We start from the raw sequence: 17,552 nt of genomic DNA, 5'->3' as shown, positions 1-17,552 counted from the left end.
GATATTTCCCTGTCAGCAGCAGAGACCGTCATGAGTGGAGCGAGCACTTTCTCCACAGCTGCGGAGAAAATCCTCCTCAGTGCGGCTCCCTGGGATAAATAAATGTAATGCAGATCAGAGGTGTACTTTGTGTCTATGTGTGGGGTGGGTGGGGTGGGGTGGGGGGGGGGGGGGGGGGATCTGCGACACAACAGGTTTGGGAAGCCATGGCACGGTCTCGAGCGCTGTCCGCCTCCAACATTAACCTGGCTATTTCGAGAAACTTCCAGCCCACTTTTCCACGTCACTTCAAGGAATCTTTAAAGCGTCCGTCGCCCGTATAACATGTTTCAGTACTCGACAGCCAGCAACATGAACGGCATGAAGACGCAGTCACCGACACCGATACCGACAACGGCCAACAACGACCACGACCCTCTTCCCCTCGGCTGGGAGGTCAAAATTGACCCTCAGACCGGATGGCCCTTCTTCGTGGATCACAACAACCGCACGACAACCTGGAATGATCCGCGACACGACGCGAAAAAGGTAAAAGAGGAGCTGGATAAAGTTGGCGCGTCAGTGTTAACGGCTAACGGCCGTACAACTCCTTCACGGACCTACTTTTTTCATGTCGCGCTACGTCGGCTACAGTGCGTGTTTTGGTTCGGTGCGCCGTTAAAGGAACGCGTTGCGCTACATCACTGTTATTAATCTTGTTGACGGTAGGCCTCGTTAGGACCGTCGCCTCCCCCCCACAGACAGCTCATAAGCCTATTATAACGGGTGATCAACCCCGTTATGTTCCCGAGTCATGATCTAGCGCTATTATTACTCGATGACTCACCATGCAGCGTACCTATGATCAGCTCATTAATAACATGTATTTCACGGCGGAGAACACTGCGACGTCCAGCTGGTATTAAACCTTTTTCCTTACAAGGATTGGTGCTCGTTCACTTTGGCCTGTAGAGTGTAACCGTATGATCAGCTGTATTTAATACATGTGGTGAAAACACGCAGGTCTGCAGAGAAGACCCCCCTGACAGGCTGCCAGTTGGTAATCTCTCGTCTCAGAGACAGACGGTGTTGTCCAAAGTTAGTGTCCCCGAAGAATCTGCTAGAAAGACACAGCTGTCGGGGGATAAAATGGGTGCAATGGTGCTGGCAGTGTGCAAGTGTCCCATACAGAAATGGCAGAAGGGCAAAGGGTCGTTCATAGCTTCTTAATAACTTTTGTCTGAGAGCGAATATGACACTGGTTTACATATAAATGCGGTTTTTGTTCTGCTGCTGGAGGTAGGAGGGCTTTGGTCTCTTCTCAGATCATTGACAGAGTGCTGCTGAATTACCAGAAGACTTGTTGCTCCACAGCTGTCATTTGCAGGTGTAGTACACTAATAGAACAATAAAAATACCTTTTCCACTTTGGCTAATAAATGTACGTTATTCCTGATGAGTCTCACTGTCTGACGCCCAGCAGCCTGTTGACAGTGCCATTGTTGTATTTAGGGAGATATTATGCTATTTTTAATTCCAGTGATGATATTCCTGCGATACTAAGTCCCCTTACTTTCAGTGTCAATATAGGTTTGTTGTGCATACAAATGTATTCCGGTGTTATTTATACTCTGTCAGTGGTCAAATGAGACTGACGCAAGGAAGAGATTCCGTGTGTCCTAATCGATGTTTAGCCGTCAACATGATAGTTTAAAAGGTGACTGATTCCCGTCTTATCGAGGAGCTAAATTTCACAAACAAACACAGCAACTGTCTGAGTGGAAGTGAGCGTCAGTCCACGTTAATCAGACGTTCATTTCATTTATCAAATACTCAATAGAGGTGATACATTTGGCATCCCCCTGTGTCACATTTTAACCTTTGACCTTTGCAGTTATCTCAGGTCTGAGAGAGCTTTCCTATTAAAAATACCTCCATGTATTAAAAACATTCGGTTGTATGTACTAATATGTCTGTAATAGGCTGTTGTAACATGTTCAACTGTCAAAATATTTGATGATATTTGGTCAAAATGTATCATTTGTTTTAGGCCTAGGGATCATAATTTCAGCGGTTAAATTGTTTAATAACTTTAAAAAACAATGTTAGTGGTGCCTAAAATGTTCTAGAGGTATTCTAGAGTGTTCTATTTAGTTGTTTTCCTTTGCTGGATCATGTAATAGAAATAATAACATTTTAAATGATATACTGTTGGCCGTGTTTCAGGTCAGAGAATTGTCAGCAAATGGACCCAACATACCACCAGAACCAAGCCCTCAGGAGCTACAGAAAACCTTTGTGAGAGAGATGAAGCACCCCATTCTGCGCCCCGGATACGTTCCTATCCCCGTCTTCCACGAGGGCGCAGAACTGAGGCAGCAACAGCATCCGTGTTATTCCTACATCCAGCCAAACACTGCACAGAATATCCGGTCGGACGGCAGGACACCTTCCCCGACGCCGGGGCTCCACTGCAGGCCCAGATCCCCTTTACATGGACCTTCAGATAGCTGCTCCGTGGAGCCTGGAATGGCCAGCTCGCCTGTTTCACAAACAGCAGAGGTTGGATTTGAGCATGCATGCTGCAAGACTGTGTCATCTGTATGCAAAATAAATGACCAAATGCCTGATTTTCGCTGTTTCAATTTGCTACGTTTTCAAGGTTTACACTGCTCCTCACCACCAACCCCCGCGGCCCAGCAGCACTGGTCTTCAAGCAGGTTACATCCCCATCCCGGTGATCCATGAGGGTGGAGGAGGCCAAACACAAGCGCAGACTCAGCTGAATCCCTCCGTCTACTCTCAGCGCATCCCCTACTCGGAGCACCAGCAGCCCTTCTATCGGCTTCAGACCGACGAATGGCCTGGCTACTCTGCGGTGATGCAGCCTCCCCGGGAAAGAGCCTCTCCGGTACTGATTCCCCAGCATCGCGATGCTACTTCTATTCACCTCCAGCCTCATATTAGAAGCCAGTCACCTATTGTAATGCAGGTGCTGGGAGAAAGACCACAGGTAAATATCTTTTGTGTTTTTTCACTTGGATTTTTCCCTTTATGTTCAAAATATTATTGCTTTTCTTGTCAGCATGTGTTGACCTAGATTGTGACGACTCCTTTGTAACTTCCAAGGCTCAGCAGCATGCCCTCACGAGAGACCCGCCCCAGAAAATGGAGCAGGAACAACAAGGCACTCAGCAGAAACCCGAGAACACGCAGCTCCCCCAGCCGCTGCACACGGTAGCTGAAGTCCAAAAACCTCAGCAACCTCACCAGTTCCAACAGCCTCCGCCTCAGCAACCACAACAGTTTCAACAGCCTCCGCCTCAGCAACCACAACAGTTTCAGCAACCTCAACAGTTTCAGCAACCTCAACAGTTTCAGCAACCTCAACAGTTTCAGCAACCTCAACAGTTTCAGCAACCTCAACAGTTTCAGCACGCACCACCTCAGACGTCTCCACAGCCTCAGCATCCCGAACAGTTAATGCCGTCGCAGCAACAGTTCCAGCAACCCCAGAAACCTGAACAACCACAACAACATACTGCAGATATCACAGTTCAAATACCTCCAAAACCCGAGGACACGACAGCTGTTCCCCCAGAGGTCCCACCCGTAAAGGTTGAGGCTGAGCAGGCCGCCCAGAGCCCTGTTCACCCGGGCTTGGCTAAGGTACAGCAGATAGTCGGACGGGTTGCTAAGCTGGAGCAGGAGGTGAGAGGCTTTGACGGAAAGAAGAATGGTAAGAGATACATGTTACTGGAGGAGATGCTGACCAAAGAGCTCCTAGCACTGGACTCGGTCGACCCGGAGGGTCGTGTAGATGTACGGCAGTCGAGACGGGACGGAGTCCGTCGTGTTCAGAACATCCTGGACGAACTGGAGCAAATGGAGGAGCAGCCAGCCAGGCCTGCGAGCCAGACGGCGATGGAGGGAGACAACCTGACACAGAAAGGAGAGCCCAGAATGATCACCAAGGAAAATGTTGAGCTGGCAAAGGAGATATCCTAATGACCTCACACTCCATGATCAAGAGGGGAGAAGGATAACCTGCTTTATATTTGATAGTGAGCGAGCCTGACCCGGCAAACTCTCCTCCTCCTCCTCCTCCTCCTCCTCTATATACAGCATTTGTGGAAGTTGCATGCATCGATTAACAGTGTTGGTATTTACTGCCATTCAGCACGTACTTGATGGTAGCTCAGTGCGATCATGTTTTTCAAGCCAATGTTGTTGCCTTCTATGTTGTGCCAATGTCTTCATAATAAGACAGCTGTCATGATCAAGGTGTTGTCAACAATTTCTAGTGAAATTGAAGTTTGAATAAGAGGCCTTTATTAAATACATGGGAAGAAAAGCAGAGGTATTTTCTTAAGGAACGTTACGTGTGGTTGCCTTTTGTCTTGATCAAATATTGTATGGAGCTTCCCTTAATCCAGTCAAAACAAATCAGTCAGTAAACAAGTGCAAATACTGAGGCTTTTAAGCTGAACTCACTGCAGAAACTCAGTCAACAGAAAAGCATGTCCCCCTTTATAGCCACACGGCCATGTTGGAGCTGCTTTGTCACAGAACACAGTGAATATGTTTGTTAGATGCTGCTTTTTGGTGCATTACTGATTTTGCCGTCTTTGCACTTTGCCATCATTGAAATGTATTGCGCTGAAACATCAGCAGCACCTCATTTGAAATATATAGGTTACACAGGTTTTGATTGATGTGTTTGTATGTGCATTGGTTTACTTATTTCAAACACTATATCAGTATTTATATCATATAGTATTTTGGTACATTTATGAATGTGTAATGACAAATGGAGGTGAGCTGTGTAATCTTACTTGATGTGTCAGACAATCAGCACTTGGTTGTCAGAATGTATAACTACCACAGCCACAATCTGTAATGACGCTAACCCCCAAAAAACGGCCTAAAAGCCTTAAAAATGGCAACTGTGAGAAGTTGTACAATTCTTAATAAAGAGATGAAGTGCAAGAAAACTTCAATCTGTCATTTCAAACGGTTTGAAATTATTTTGAAGGTTATGCTAATTGTTTGTGTAGTAATGTGTCACTGTAGTACAACCATAAGCCATCTGTGAGAGGGGGGTCACTGCCTAACACACCGTTACAAGTTATGGATTGTGGTGTAGTGTTAATCACAGTTGATGAGTAGCAGACTGATGCATTGTTGAAAGCAAGTCACGTTGGTATGTTTGAAAATAAAATGTATTTGACATGGATTTTTGGCTAATATTTGTGTCCCCACAGACCAGGTCAGTCTGAGAGGAGTTGAAGATGTGTCCCAAACAGTATTCAGCTGATTTAAGCCTGGTTTAGTTTTCTTTGGTCGGTTTAACAGCTACCTCTCAGTCTGAGGTCAGCTGCTCTCTGCCTTCTCCCTCAGAGCTCCACTGAGTCATTACCGGGAACAAGTTTCCCCCATTCTTCCTTGATGGATGGGGACACCAGTGGTGTGTTTTTGCGCTTTTTATATACAAATGATCTCAAACTGTAACATCAGAATAGGGACTTAATTACTTTTAATGATTGTTTTACATATAATACCCTACATTTCCCCAGATTCAACTGGCATTAACCCTGCTGTCACCAAACAAGCAGTAATGTAGCTATGATATTTAGCTTTCTCCGACATATAAGTACGACATTATTTAATAAAAAAAGACAAATAAAGGCAATAACTATAATGGCTGTTAAAACTTTTGACCAAGCCAATAAAATAAAGCCACACATTCTTAATCTCCACTTTCATCAGAATAGGGATTGTAGTTAACAACATATAATTACATCATATAAATAATGAACGGTATAATTCACGATTACTCTGATAATATATTTACTAAATTATGATAACAGCTTTATGCACCGTACTTGTTGAGGAACAGGTCACGTGTTATTGTTTAGAGCAGGAAACTGTCGGCTACGTCTTGAAATTCACGCAGCAGCTGCCGGGACAGCTCACTCATTGATGTGTCTCTGCCTCTACGGTGTCCGGCATGACCGTGTGAAGGGCTGCTTCTCCAGTGGAAAGGGAATTGGATTACCAGTATGCGTAGAAACGGAATAAACAAATCCGACACGCATCTAGCTGCTGCTTGCGCGCGAGGTAGCTAGCTGCCGTAGCTCACGAGCCTGTGGGGTACGAGCTAACCGTGGCTAGCCAGTCGCTCTCTGGCTAGCGACAGTTCACCTCCGAGACGTGGACGGGTATAAATACCTGCACCTGGCTGCTAAGCCAGCTAGTTAACCGTCCCCGTGCCACGTAAAGGGACAACATGGAGCTGTTCCAAGCCAAAGACGACTACATTCTCCAGAGGGGGGACCGTGCTCTGTGGTGCAGCCGGAGAGACGGGACCATGGCCGTCAAACCTGGTGCGTACGGATGACAGCTTTCTCTACTGCAGCCATTTACCTGAAACTAACGCTTCACTCTTTTACCTTTTTAGAGGAATATAAAAGCTTTGCGTTTCATGGCCTGTGTGGAGTTGACGAACGGTATTCTTGTCACTATGTAACGTTATAACACAGCAGTTTAGTCTAATCTCCCACTCGTAAGTGTCACTCGTTAATTTCTGAAATAAGCGTTAATGTAATAATGTAACCGCTCTAAATTATCCAGCTGCGTCAAACAAAACAAGTTGACTGTTTTAATGCTAAGATGGAAATTGTTTGATGCGCCATTAAGTCTTGAAATCATCGTCCTAGCTTTCATCCCGGGCAGTGCCAACACCCCAAACAGACTCCAAACTTCTTGCTTTGCTCCTTATGTTACACACTGAAGGGTGAACTGTACTGTGCCGTTCTTCTTTAAACCAAATACACATAGTACAGGATTGTAAGGAGGTTATTTTATATATTTCATATGAAATGCTAGTTTAACAGATGTACTATTCTAATATGGTGAATTACTAGAAATCCATGACACCATTCTGACGTATTACGTGGTACAATAACTACAGGTACAGGCATGATGGTGTGTCAAGCAGCTCCTGGCATCGCACCTTTCATTTAGTCCCATTGCAGAACAGTGCTGCTACTGTGGCTCATAGCTGGGACAGAGACTGGGCCATGATTTTGTCTTGAATGAAGTACAGTGGGGCTGTGTGAATTACACCCAGCTGAAGGGAGAGAACTGCTGAACTGAAAGAAGTTTCCTTCGAGTCAACCAGAAGGCAGCGCGTGTCCGTTGAAGCTGTGCAGCCATCCTGAACAGGGTTTTAGTTGCACCACTGTTTCATTATTTAATTGGAAAAAGGGTTTCCACTCCTCACTGGGTTTCCACTCCACTCTCAAGTAGAGTAGTTTGGTGATATTACACGTTCTGAGTGAAGATGTGTTATTGTTTTGTTTCTCAATCATTTTTGTATTTATTTTTCTTTCCTGCAACACTTTTCCTGTGGGCCCTCTCGGCCGGTTCCCCTGTACACGAAATATTCCGACTGGTCGAACAGGAAGTCATTGTCTTTCAGTTGATGTTCACCAACCTTAGCCACGCCCCTCACACTTTTCCAATTCTCTCCATTATGATATTTAATCCGTCACCAATGCTAAGCATTCTAGTTTTTCTATGAGTCACTGAGTTTGTTGACTGAACCGACTTCAAACTTGGTGTTTGAAAATGTCAGCACACAAAGGTTCAGAGTGTTTTACTGGGTATTAAAAACTGCTGTTAGTGTTAACATGAGAACACCCAACTACAACCATTTGAGGCCTTAGTGTGAATATTTAGCTGTGTCTGATGGAAAAGGTGCACATGCTCTAACCTCAATAAACAGAGCGTCCTACATGGCCCTGTGCTTGCATATGTCATTTCTCAACCTCTGCTGTTTATCTGATCACAAGCGTGTCTTTGTGAGCGCTTTTGCGACGCCACTTTTCTGATGTTTCGTCTTCATATTTCTGTTTCAGCGACAGACCTGCTGTTGGCTTGGAATCCAGTGTGTTTGGGTGTGGTAGAAGGTGTCATTGGAAAGATACAGCTTCACACAGGTGAGTAGAGAATGATGAACCTTTTTGAACATCTCCCCTCCCATAGCTGTGTATTGCATTTGCACCGAGCACCCACATTCTTGCCAGTATTTCCCATCTGTGTGCAGTGGATGCTTGAGTAACTAAATCATCCAGTGCATAGCATGTTTCTTACTCGCAAGGAAAGGTGTGAGAAAATGTGTTAAAGCGCTTTGGAATGTGTGTCGTTACGAAGATGAGTGAGCTGATGGTGGCGATTCCATCGATGATAAATCAGATTTTGTTGGTGCCTCACGGTATGAAGTTTGCAATCAAACCATGTACCTTTCACAAGAAACCGCATGACAATTATATTCTTCTGTTAATTCACTTGGATTAACATGGTTTGGGTGTTTGTTTACCAGATGTCATGTGTTGCCTTATTAAAAATATCTGTGGTTAATGGCCGGTGTGCAGCTGCTTTCTTCACACCTCTCAGAATGTGAAAAATTCTGCACCCATGATGCAACTCCCCCTTCTTCTTTCTCCTCCCGGCAGACCTTCCTCTGGGCCTCGTATTAATCCGACAGAAAGCTCTGGTGGGCACTTTACCAGGCGACCACAAAGTCTACAAGATCACCAAGATAGCCGTCATTCCTCTGTCTGACGAAGAGCCTCAGGAGCTTGAGCTGGAGGTGTGTGTACACTCATGCTGTCATGAGACGAGAGGAGCTGTGTTCATGCACTTGTGTTTTAATCATGCATTCAACCCCCTGACAGTCATTAGAGCAGTGCTTGTCACAATACTAAATTGTATTTAATTATTACATTTAAATGTATCCAAGAATACCCTGTGTGCATCAGCGTATGATTCATCTCTGATAGGCTGACCCTGATGCCAAATATGAGTTGCTGTTGTGTGTGCGTGTGTGTGTGTGTATATCTTTTTTTTATTTTCACACACGCATTTAGAGTGGAAATTATATCTAATTTCACTGTAATAGATCGCAAAGGCAGTGGAATATTACTAACATTTTAGTCTTTCAGGGGAGCTTCATGGATGGTGAGACAGAATATTTCCATGTGAGTAACTACGGAGGAGGATGATCGTTCCTGGTTAGGCTTTAGTCCCCTGTACGTCGTCATTGTACTGCAGAATGATCAGTCCACCCCTGTTGTGCCTAGAAATCCTTTAGATCAATGTATCCGTAAGACTGTTTACAGCCTCAGGTTAGGAAAATGAGATCTATATTTGTTGGCTGTTTGTAGTGGGTAGTATTAAACATTTTGTTTATATGTTGTTTTGAGAAAATTAAATTTGATACCAAATCTTCTTTTTCAGCTTTGCAAGAAGCATCACTTTGGAATCGATAAACCGGAGAAACTGGCCCCGTCTCCGGATGAGTCCAAGTTCTTGATGAAAACCTTCAGCCAGATCAAATCGAATGTGGCTGTGCCCATCAAGAAGAAGGTGTTTTATTTGTTGTAACTCTATTAATATGTATTCTGTTATCGTCAAGCAGGCGTACCGCTTTTCTTTTCTTTCGCGCTTTGAAGTTGTCATAGGATTTTACTTTGTTTGCTTTTTCAACTTATCGCTCTTTTCTATCCACACGCCCAATCCAGTATTCCCCTGCCTTCCAGGTCAAGGAAAATAAAGAGAAGGAGCGTCTGGAGAGGCGGCTGCTGGACGAGCTGTACAAGGTGTTCATGGACTCAGATTCCTTCTACTACAGCATGACCTATGACCTGACAAACACTGTGCAGCGTCGGGGAGACTCTGAGAAGTCCAGCTTACCCCTATGGAAACAGGTGTGGGGAGAATCGCAACTCTTTGTTTGCCGTGTAAAGCAAAAACACTTTGTGTCTGAAATTACAGTAATTGTTATTCTTTGTCAAAGGTGGATGACCGTTTCTTCTGGAATAAACATATGATCCAAGACATCATTGACCTTCAGGTAAAACCTCTTCCATACAGAGTGGCACCATGATGGTTTGTTTCTCTCAGCTGGCGCCGAGTATGAAAATGCTCTGTGATTAGAGAGGCTAACGGCTCTGCGTTATACAAGGTTATCTACTTTGTGGATGCAAAGTGCTCCATTATCAAACCTGACAACCCCCGTTTTAATCTTCTTGTCCTGCTGTTCTTTTTAACACTATGAATGCTGCAGGTGCCAGAGGTGGACTTGTGGGTGATCCCAATCATCCAGGGCTTTGTGCAGGTGGAGGAGCTGGTGGTGAACTACAACGAGACACCCGATGACGACAGGAGCAGCCCTGAGACCCCACCGCAGGAGGTCACCTGTGTGGATGACATCCATCCCCGCTTCACCGTGGCCCTCATCTCCAGACGCAGCCGCCACCGCGCAGGTAAAGCTACGGTTACCGTCAGCCTGGCCCAGAGGAAGGTCATGCCAGAGCTCAGATTGAGTCAAAGATGTGTGTAATGTTGTGTAACTAGTACTGATTGTTCACACATCATAGGGGTCCTTCCACAAAAGGCTTTGAGTAACTCTGCAAACAATTCATTTTTGTTCTGGTCCATTGAAGCATGATCTGTGATATAAATAATCTGAATAGAGCGGATGCTTTCTCCTCGCCCAAAGGGATGCGGTACAAGCGCAGAGGAGTGGATACCGATGGCCGTGTGGCTAACTATGTGGAGACGGAGCAGCTGATCCACGTGCACAGCCACACTCTGTCCTTTGTACAGACGCGTGGCTCCGTGCCCGTCTTCTGGAGCCAGGCGGGGTACCGCTACAATCCCCGGCCACGCTTAGAGAAAGGTCAGCAGAACTACATTACCGTGCATACGGTCCAATAGAGAGGGTGTGTTTGAGTGAAGTGCACTTTCAGTTTATTTTGTGTTATAGTTGCACCTAAAAAATACATTTCATTCAGTACCAGTGTTCTCTTTGGGTGTCGCACAAGTTATCTGTGAACTAGCTCTCTTTGTGTCTTTAGCCAGGTTCAATTGTATAAAAATAATTTGTATGCTTATGTGTCTGTTTCAGGAGAGAAGGAGACCATGTCTTACTTTTCTGATCACTTTGAAGAACAGCTTAAACTCTACAAGACGCAGGTGTGTGTGCCGTGCCGGAGTGTGTGTTTGGGTATCTGCTTAGCATAGTTATTGACTATGCATCAGTCTTGTATAAGGATTGTTTTGTGTAGTTAATCATCACAAATGTGCGTTTTCTGTCACCTGTGGATGCAAACAGTGTACCAACAAACTACCATGTGCTTCATGTCGGAGCATCCTGACTAATATTGATGAGTTAGCTGAAAGTTCTTCAGTCATTCTTCCGGTAACATGTAGCATCTCGGTGTGATCTAAAGGAAGGGCTTAGAGGGGCAGATGTTCCACACGAGGCTCAATGACAGCACTTTGTATCGTCTTCTTCAGGTCATCATCAACTTGGTGGATCAAACCGGACGGGAGAAGATAATTGGCGACGCATATCTGAAGCAGGTCCTGCTTTACAACAACCCAAACCTCACATACGTTTCATTTGACTTTCACGAGCACTGGTGAGAGAAACTCTTTCCTCAGTCAGCAGTGTAACTTGGTTATGAATGCAGTCTTCCTTTTTCATACCCCGCTGCGTGTACTTCCCCTTTATGCTTCTTATATCCTGTTTCTCAGCCGAGGTATGAAGTTAGAGAACGTGCAAGTACTGACTGATGCGATCTCTGATCTCATCACTGACATGAAGTGGGCCTGGTAAGTGGCATGTCAGTATTTTGTGATCTTTCAGAGAAATGCTGATAACATGGATCTATTGCTTATCTTCATCAAATATGATTTATTTAGTTAGAAAACTACAATGAACCAGCAGGCTGTAGTGCATGCTAGAGATCCACTTTGTTATTGGGTTAAAGATTGTAACCCATGAATGCATCCTGTTGTCTATGCATCTTCCTCTGTCAGGGTGGATCAGGCCGGAGTCATCTGCAAGCAGGAGGGCATCTTCAGAGTCAACTGTATGGACTGTCTCGACAGGACCAACGTGGTCCAGGCTGCTGTTGCTCGGGCAGTGATGGAACAACAGGTGAGATCTGTTCCCGGTCCGGACTGACGGCTTTGCTGTAAATATGTACTTTTATAAGAAATGCCTGTTTTAATAATATAGAATCACCCGTGACATATTTTATATGGCTCTCTAAAGCTTGGATTACAAAAGTAGAAATTAATAAAAGAAATGAAGGCGGACCTTTCCCACTGATGCAGAGTGAACCATCATCATCATCATGTGCACTCTCAGTTTAAACAGCAGACCCCATGGACAAAAATGTCTCTTGTCTTCCTGCAGCTGAAGAAACTGGGTGTGATGCCTCCAGAACAGCCTCTGCCTCCCAAATGCTACAAGATTTATCAGATCATGTGGGCCAACAATGGAGACACCATCAGCAGGCAGTACGCAGGCACGGCAGCGCTCAAGGTAACATCATTGCACACACATTCACATCTGATAAATCAACAGCGCATAAACTATTTCAGTCGATTAAACGCATCGGAATGACAAATTTGAAATTAGCCTTTTTGGACTAGGAAATTGACTGAAATCACAAGTCAAAAGATATATTTAACAGACACTGTTTGATCTGTTTTAGGGAGATTTCACCAGGACAGGGGAGAGGAAACTGGCTGGCGTGATGAAGGATGGCGTGAACTCAGCCAACCGCTACTATCTGAACCGCTTCAGAGATGCTTACAGACAAGCTGTCATCGGTATGGAAAAACAGACACCTTTTATAGCCGTATATATAAATAATCGCACCCATTGATCGGATCCTCTCCCTGCAGACCTGATGATGGGCCTGCCGGTGACTGAGGACCTGTACTCCATCTTCAGTAAGGAGAAGGAGCATGAAGAGAAAGAGGAGGAGAGCCAGAGGGGAGCGCAGGAGCAGGTCAGCCTCCTGCTGCAGACCTACATGCAGCTTTTGCTGCCTGACGATGAGAAGTTCCATGGAGGTTGGGCCCTCATCAACTGTGACATGAGGTTAGCGGCTACCTGACATGTCTTTTGCACTATTTATACTATGTTTACAGTCGTTTCCATGACACCGTTTTCTCATTTCCCACCAGCCTCGTTGATGCAAACAACAAAGATGTGGATGTGCTGCTGCTTCTGTCTGACAAAGCCTATTACATCGCTTAGTGAGTCTGACTTTCACCGACATTGTTCTTTTAGAGATCGTTGTGATAGATTCACTTATGTTTGCATTTATTTTCTCGTAGCTACGATGAAGAAGCAGATAAAGTCGACCAATACCAGCGTCTCAATTTAGAGGGTTTGGAAAAGATCGAAATTGGTAAGTTTGACTCAAAGGAGAAGTGAGGGTTCGTGTACACTCGCTGAGTCACCCAACACTTCCTAAAAGTGTGCTTAACAGTTTCTCAGTAACCTTTTAGCAATGTCTCCGGCCGTTTATGATTCATGCAGTGAAGGCACATCACTAAAAATGGAAGTTGCGTTTTCTTTTGCAGGTCCGGAGCCCACGCTGTTTGGGAAGCCGAAGTTCTGCTGTATGCGTCTGCATTACAGGAGCGAAGAGACGAGTGGGTACTTTCACACACTGAGAGCAGCAACGCGGAATCCCGAGGACGATGGAAGAGGTAGGAAGCCATTCTTAAAATACTGTAAACAGCAGAAAAAGGAGATGTTTTGGAACGTGAGCTGCATTTACTTACATTGTGATGTATTTCAGACACATTACAATGCATCGCTGAGATGCTTCGCATAACTAAACAGGCCACAGGGCTGGACCTGCTTGTGGTTGAAAAGAGGCTGGATAGGTGAGTACTAGTCATTAAGATAATTAGCTTTCTTTTTGTCTCTTTTTCACGGATTTAGATGTAATGAAGATGAACATTTGCAGCCATCATAGCACACTGTTAACTTCTGACCAATGATGCGAGCTGTGGTTCAGGTTCTTAATGTTGTTTGTGTCACAGGCGGCAGAGTAAACCTCATGAGGATATAATGGGCATCCAGAACAAACCGGCTGAGGTCCAGGGTAGCTCTGGTCTCGCTCAGGGCAAAATTTTCCTCCTCAACAAGTTCTCCTCTCTCAACCAGAGAGTGAAACAGACCAAGACAAACGTAAACATTGGCCCCTTCAAGCCCCTCGGGAGGCTGGGCACCTTCTCTAAGCCTGATGTCAAAGTCAATTTCCTAAAGCCAACTATGCATGTCAACCTGTGGAAGTCTGATAGTAGCTTGGAGACATCGGATAACAACGCTGGCACAGGAGCCCTAAAAGATATCGGAGACGGCCACTCTGAAATCTCAGACGACTCTGACTCTTATAATTCTGACCCGGAGCGCCCGTGTTCTGGTTCTTTAGAAAACGTGGACTATGTGCTGCCCAGCTGCGGCATTGTAGCATCAAACCCGCGACTGGGCAGTCGCTCCCAGTCTATTTGCAGCGTGGAGCTAAATATCCCCTCTGTCATCAGAGTCACCGGCTGTGACGGGAAGCAGGAAAGCTTCTCTCAAGTCAGTGATGACATGTCCCCCGGGTCCGCCTCGGTGGCCGAAGAAGCCATTCTGATCGACTTTGGTACTCCCATTGATGCCTACTGCCACCAGTTTATCCAGGACGCACAGACCAAACCCGTTGAGGTGTTTGGAGAGCGGCCACCAGCCGCTGCCCCCCCACTCAACCCCGCGGCGCCTGTGCAGAACAAGACCCTGGCAGACTCGGACAAGCGGCCGCGCTCAGAGGAACCGGAGGAGCCCCAGCTCCCCAGGCCCTCCCAGCTAGACGTCGACTCCACCGCCTCCAGTTCCAACCTGCTCTCCGTCCAGAAGCCCAGCTCTGCAGCCTCAGGAGGCTCTCAGAGGAGCCTGGGTTCACAGATGGAGGGCAGCCTGGGCCCTTCACCCGCCGACAGCAACGGCAGCCGAGTGGTGTCCCCCTTTGCCAAGATCAAGAGCTCCATGGTCCAGGTGGCCAGCCTCACCCAGGCGGGACTCACCCAGGGCATCAACTTTGCCGTGGCGAAGGTACAGAAGAGCCCAGAGCCGGATGCTGTCAACGAAGCCCAAGAGAACGAGCTGAAGGCAATGTTTACACAGTGCCAGACCAGGATCATCCAGATCTAGTGCTTTCCTTGTAGCGGGACTTTGTCGTCACACGCCGTGTAGAAACCTCATGTATGGTAGCAGTAGCAAAAAGCTTGCACATAGCGTCACTGCTCGGCCAAGAATCGCGCTCTTAAAGTTGCCCTTTAGTTAATGGTGGCTCTTGTACAGAACATAGAAACATATACGTAAGCCCAACATGACCGTGACCATGTTTATGTGCACATCATTATGGATTCCCTCACTCTGAAGAGAGCACTGATTGTCTTGTCCAGTTGTTTTGATCTAAGGGAAGTTTAGCTCGTATCCCTTTTACCATGCAGCCTCGCACAATGTCGGGTGTTAGAATTCCCATGTCCAATTTTAGACGGTAGAATATTTGATTGAAATAAATGTATGTACATCCAAATCCCAAATCACTCCAGAAATATTGCTACCATTTTGAAGGAAATCCTTCTATAACTTCAGTTTTCTTATCAAATTTCAAGGATATTTTCACTACGATTACCGTAAGAGACCAATAACAAGACGAAAAAACATATTTAGGTTTTTACGGTGTTTTAAACTTGTGTACTTGTATTTTGTGCATGTAAACATGTCACTCTCCTTAGTCTGACAGGTTCTTATACCCGCAGTGCTCGCATGTGAGGGTAACGGTAACTTGAGTCTTGACGAGGCAGGTGAAACATTAGCTGTACGTTGAAAGACCAGGCTGACTATCATGTACTTTACGTCGTCCTGTTGGTGCGGGTCACTTATTGGCGTTTGTGATATAGGCCTCGTAATAGCCCTCAATTTGTAACAGTTGTTGTAGAATCCGACCAAATATCTTAACGATTCCCCTTTGTATAGCTGTGAGAAACTAGCCAGGCGACATACTGTCAGTAGTTATCCTATGTGATATCAATGTTGTCCAGTGTAACGTAGAAGATATGCCGTTATAGAAATAATGACAACACAAGACCTTCGTAAGAGTATCCCGGTTGTTGATATGTACAGTGAGTATCGTGTGTATCTGTTCCCTGAGTACAGCCTTCCCGGAAGCTTTATTTTAACTGATGGCATTAATAAGGTCAGAGAGGTATGAGCATTATATTTAGAAAAGAACGCCCAGTCCTGTCATGGCTAACCACGCATAACCAGAAAACCACTGGTTGGAGTTGTTTGATAGAGCTAACGGTTGTGCTTCTGAACTCGTTGTGCATCGTGTACGACAAAGACAGGAGAGTAGCATATAGTAGGTGTATATGCAATTGCGCCCATCCAATGATTAGACACACTGACGCTTTATGCACTCCCCCAAACTGAAAGCATATTTGCCTTAACAGGGAATGGAAGTGGGATTATGTATATCAGGTATTTATGGCTAAATCTACCTTTTTTAAGTCAATCATTTACATGTTACATTTGGTGTACTGTATAAACCATCATGTTCAGGGTTACTGTCTGTCATCGAGCTTTATCTTGGGATATTTCATCCACTGGCACATACAAGGAAACAGCGTGTTGTGTGTATATATGTACTGTACAGTATGTGTGCATTAGCGCATCCCTGCTGCTGGTATGTAGGAGCGCTCGCCTCAGAGCCCTACTTATATTTATGTGCTATGAAGCCGTAAACGGTTGTATTGAATACACTTTTTCCGTTAACCTCAAAAAAAGTGAGGTTTTGTCTCGTTAGTCACCTGTTGTCCTCCAGAGGAAAGTATAATGAACCAAGGTTGTCTCATCACGTCACACTGCTTTGTATATCTCTGTATATTTATGAGGAATAATAATTATCTGGTTTGCGTTTGAGCTGAAATATCCCGAGATAGACGGTTCCACATTTAGTATTTTGCGTTTATATTTGCCTGTTTTCTGCATTCAGCTTGCTCACCAGCAGATCAGAAGTGGGATACTTGTGTATGTTACCGGACTATAATTGTGTTGAGTGAGATTGTAGCCTTGGCTGCTACATCAGTTATTATTGAACCTGCTGATAGATTGTGTGTGGCGCTGCCAAAGCTTTAAGGTAATAGCTGTCATGCAACGTTTTAATGCTGAGGTTACAAGGTTTTTTGTTTTTTTTAACTTCCTGCAGGATTGCAAACACTGGAGTAGTTCTCAAGCAGAGCGGGGACGCATTATGTCCCAAACTTGCTGAAAGGAACCTTAATCCTCAACATTCCCAATATCGACCACAACGCTACAGTGTTTGTGTCTTTGATATGCAGAAGCTGTCCGTTCTGTTTGAGCTGTTTCCTTTTTGTTTTTACACCAAGTGCTTTTGCAACCACCTCCTCTTTGTCTGTGGTCGTCCTCCCGTCCTGTTAGGACCCCAGACCACGACAAACGGTCATGTGACTCGAGGTCTTAAGGCATTTGATTTGCACTGTTTATGCACATTTTGCTACCATTAGCACCATTTACGGTTGAATGTTTGTGGTCATCGTTCCTCTTTACCAACTGACTGTCATTTTTTTCCACGGTGTACTGAGATTGTATTGGATATTAAAGTGTCCTATTTATTCTTATC

At 45.2% G+C, this 17,552-nt stretch overlaps 2 protein-coding genes across 3 annotated transcripts; both read left to right on the top strand.

Moving 5' to 3' along the window:
* Positions 1-229: 229 nt before the first annotated feature.
* bag3 (BCL2 associated athanogene 3) lies at positions 230-5,204 on the top strand. The gene is made up of 4 exons (XM_079280633.1): positions 230-528; positions 2,206-2,541; positions 2,642-2,992; positions 3,109-5,204. The coding sequence occupies exons 1-4, from the start codon at positions 325-327 to the stop codon at positions 3,985-3,987; spliced, it is 1,770 nt and encodes a 589-aa protein (XP_079136759.1). The 5' UTR covers positions 230-324; the 3' UTR covers positions 3,988-5,204.
* Positions 5,205-6,029: 825 nt separating this feature from the next.
* On the top strand, positions 6,030-17,550 carry inpp5f (inositol polyphosphate-5-phosphatase F). Of its 2 annotated transcripts, none has more exons than XM_079280474.1 (20): positions 6,030-6,365; positions 7,902-7,982; positions 8,499-8,635; positions 9,283-9,411; positions 9,585-9,752; positions 9,842-9,898; positions 10,112-10,310; positions 10,547-10,726; positions 10,955-11,022; positions 11,347-11,471; positions 11,587-11,664; positions 11,872-11,992; positions 12,254-12,382; positions 12,555-12,672; positions 12,748-12,946; positions 13,033-13,104; positions 13,186-13,259; positions 13,435-13,563; positions 13,656-13,743; positions 13,903-17,550. In XM_079280474.1, exons 1-20 carry the CDS (start codon positions 6,269-6,271, stop codon positions 15,053-15,055), a joined length of 3,402 nt encoding a protein of 1,133 aa, XP_079136600.1. In that variant the 5' UTR covers positions 6,030-6,268; the 3' UTR covers positions 15,056-17,550. The 2 variants fall into 2 exon arrangements, with proteins under 2 accessions (XP_079136600.1, XP_079136599.1); XM_079280473.1 differs by having other exon boundaries at positions 9,567-9,752.
* The last annotated feature ends 2 nt before the right edge of the window (positions 17,551-17,552 follow it).

Source organism: Melanostigma gelatinosum (genome assembly GCF_949748355.1).
Source record: "Melanostigma gelatinosum genome assembly, chromosome: 12".
Classification (NCBI taxonomy): Eukaryota; Metazoa; Chordata; class Actinopteri; order Perciformes; family Zoarcidae; genus Melanostigma; species Melanostigma gelatinosum.
Note: the sequence above shows the minus strand (reverse complement) of the source record. Positions and strands in the feature narration are given on the sequence as shown.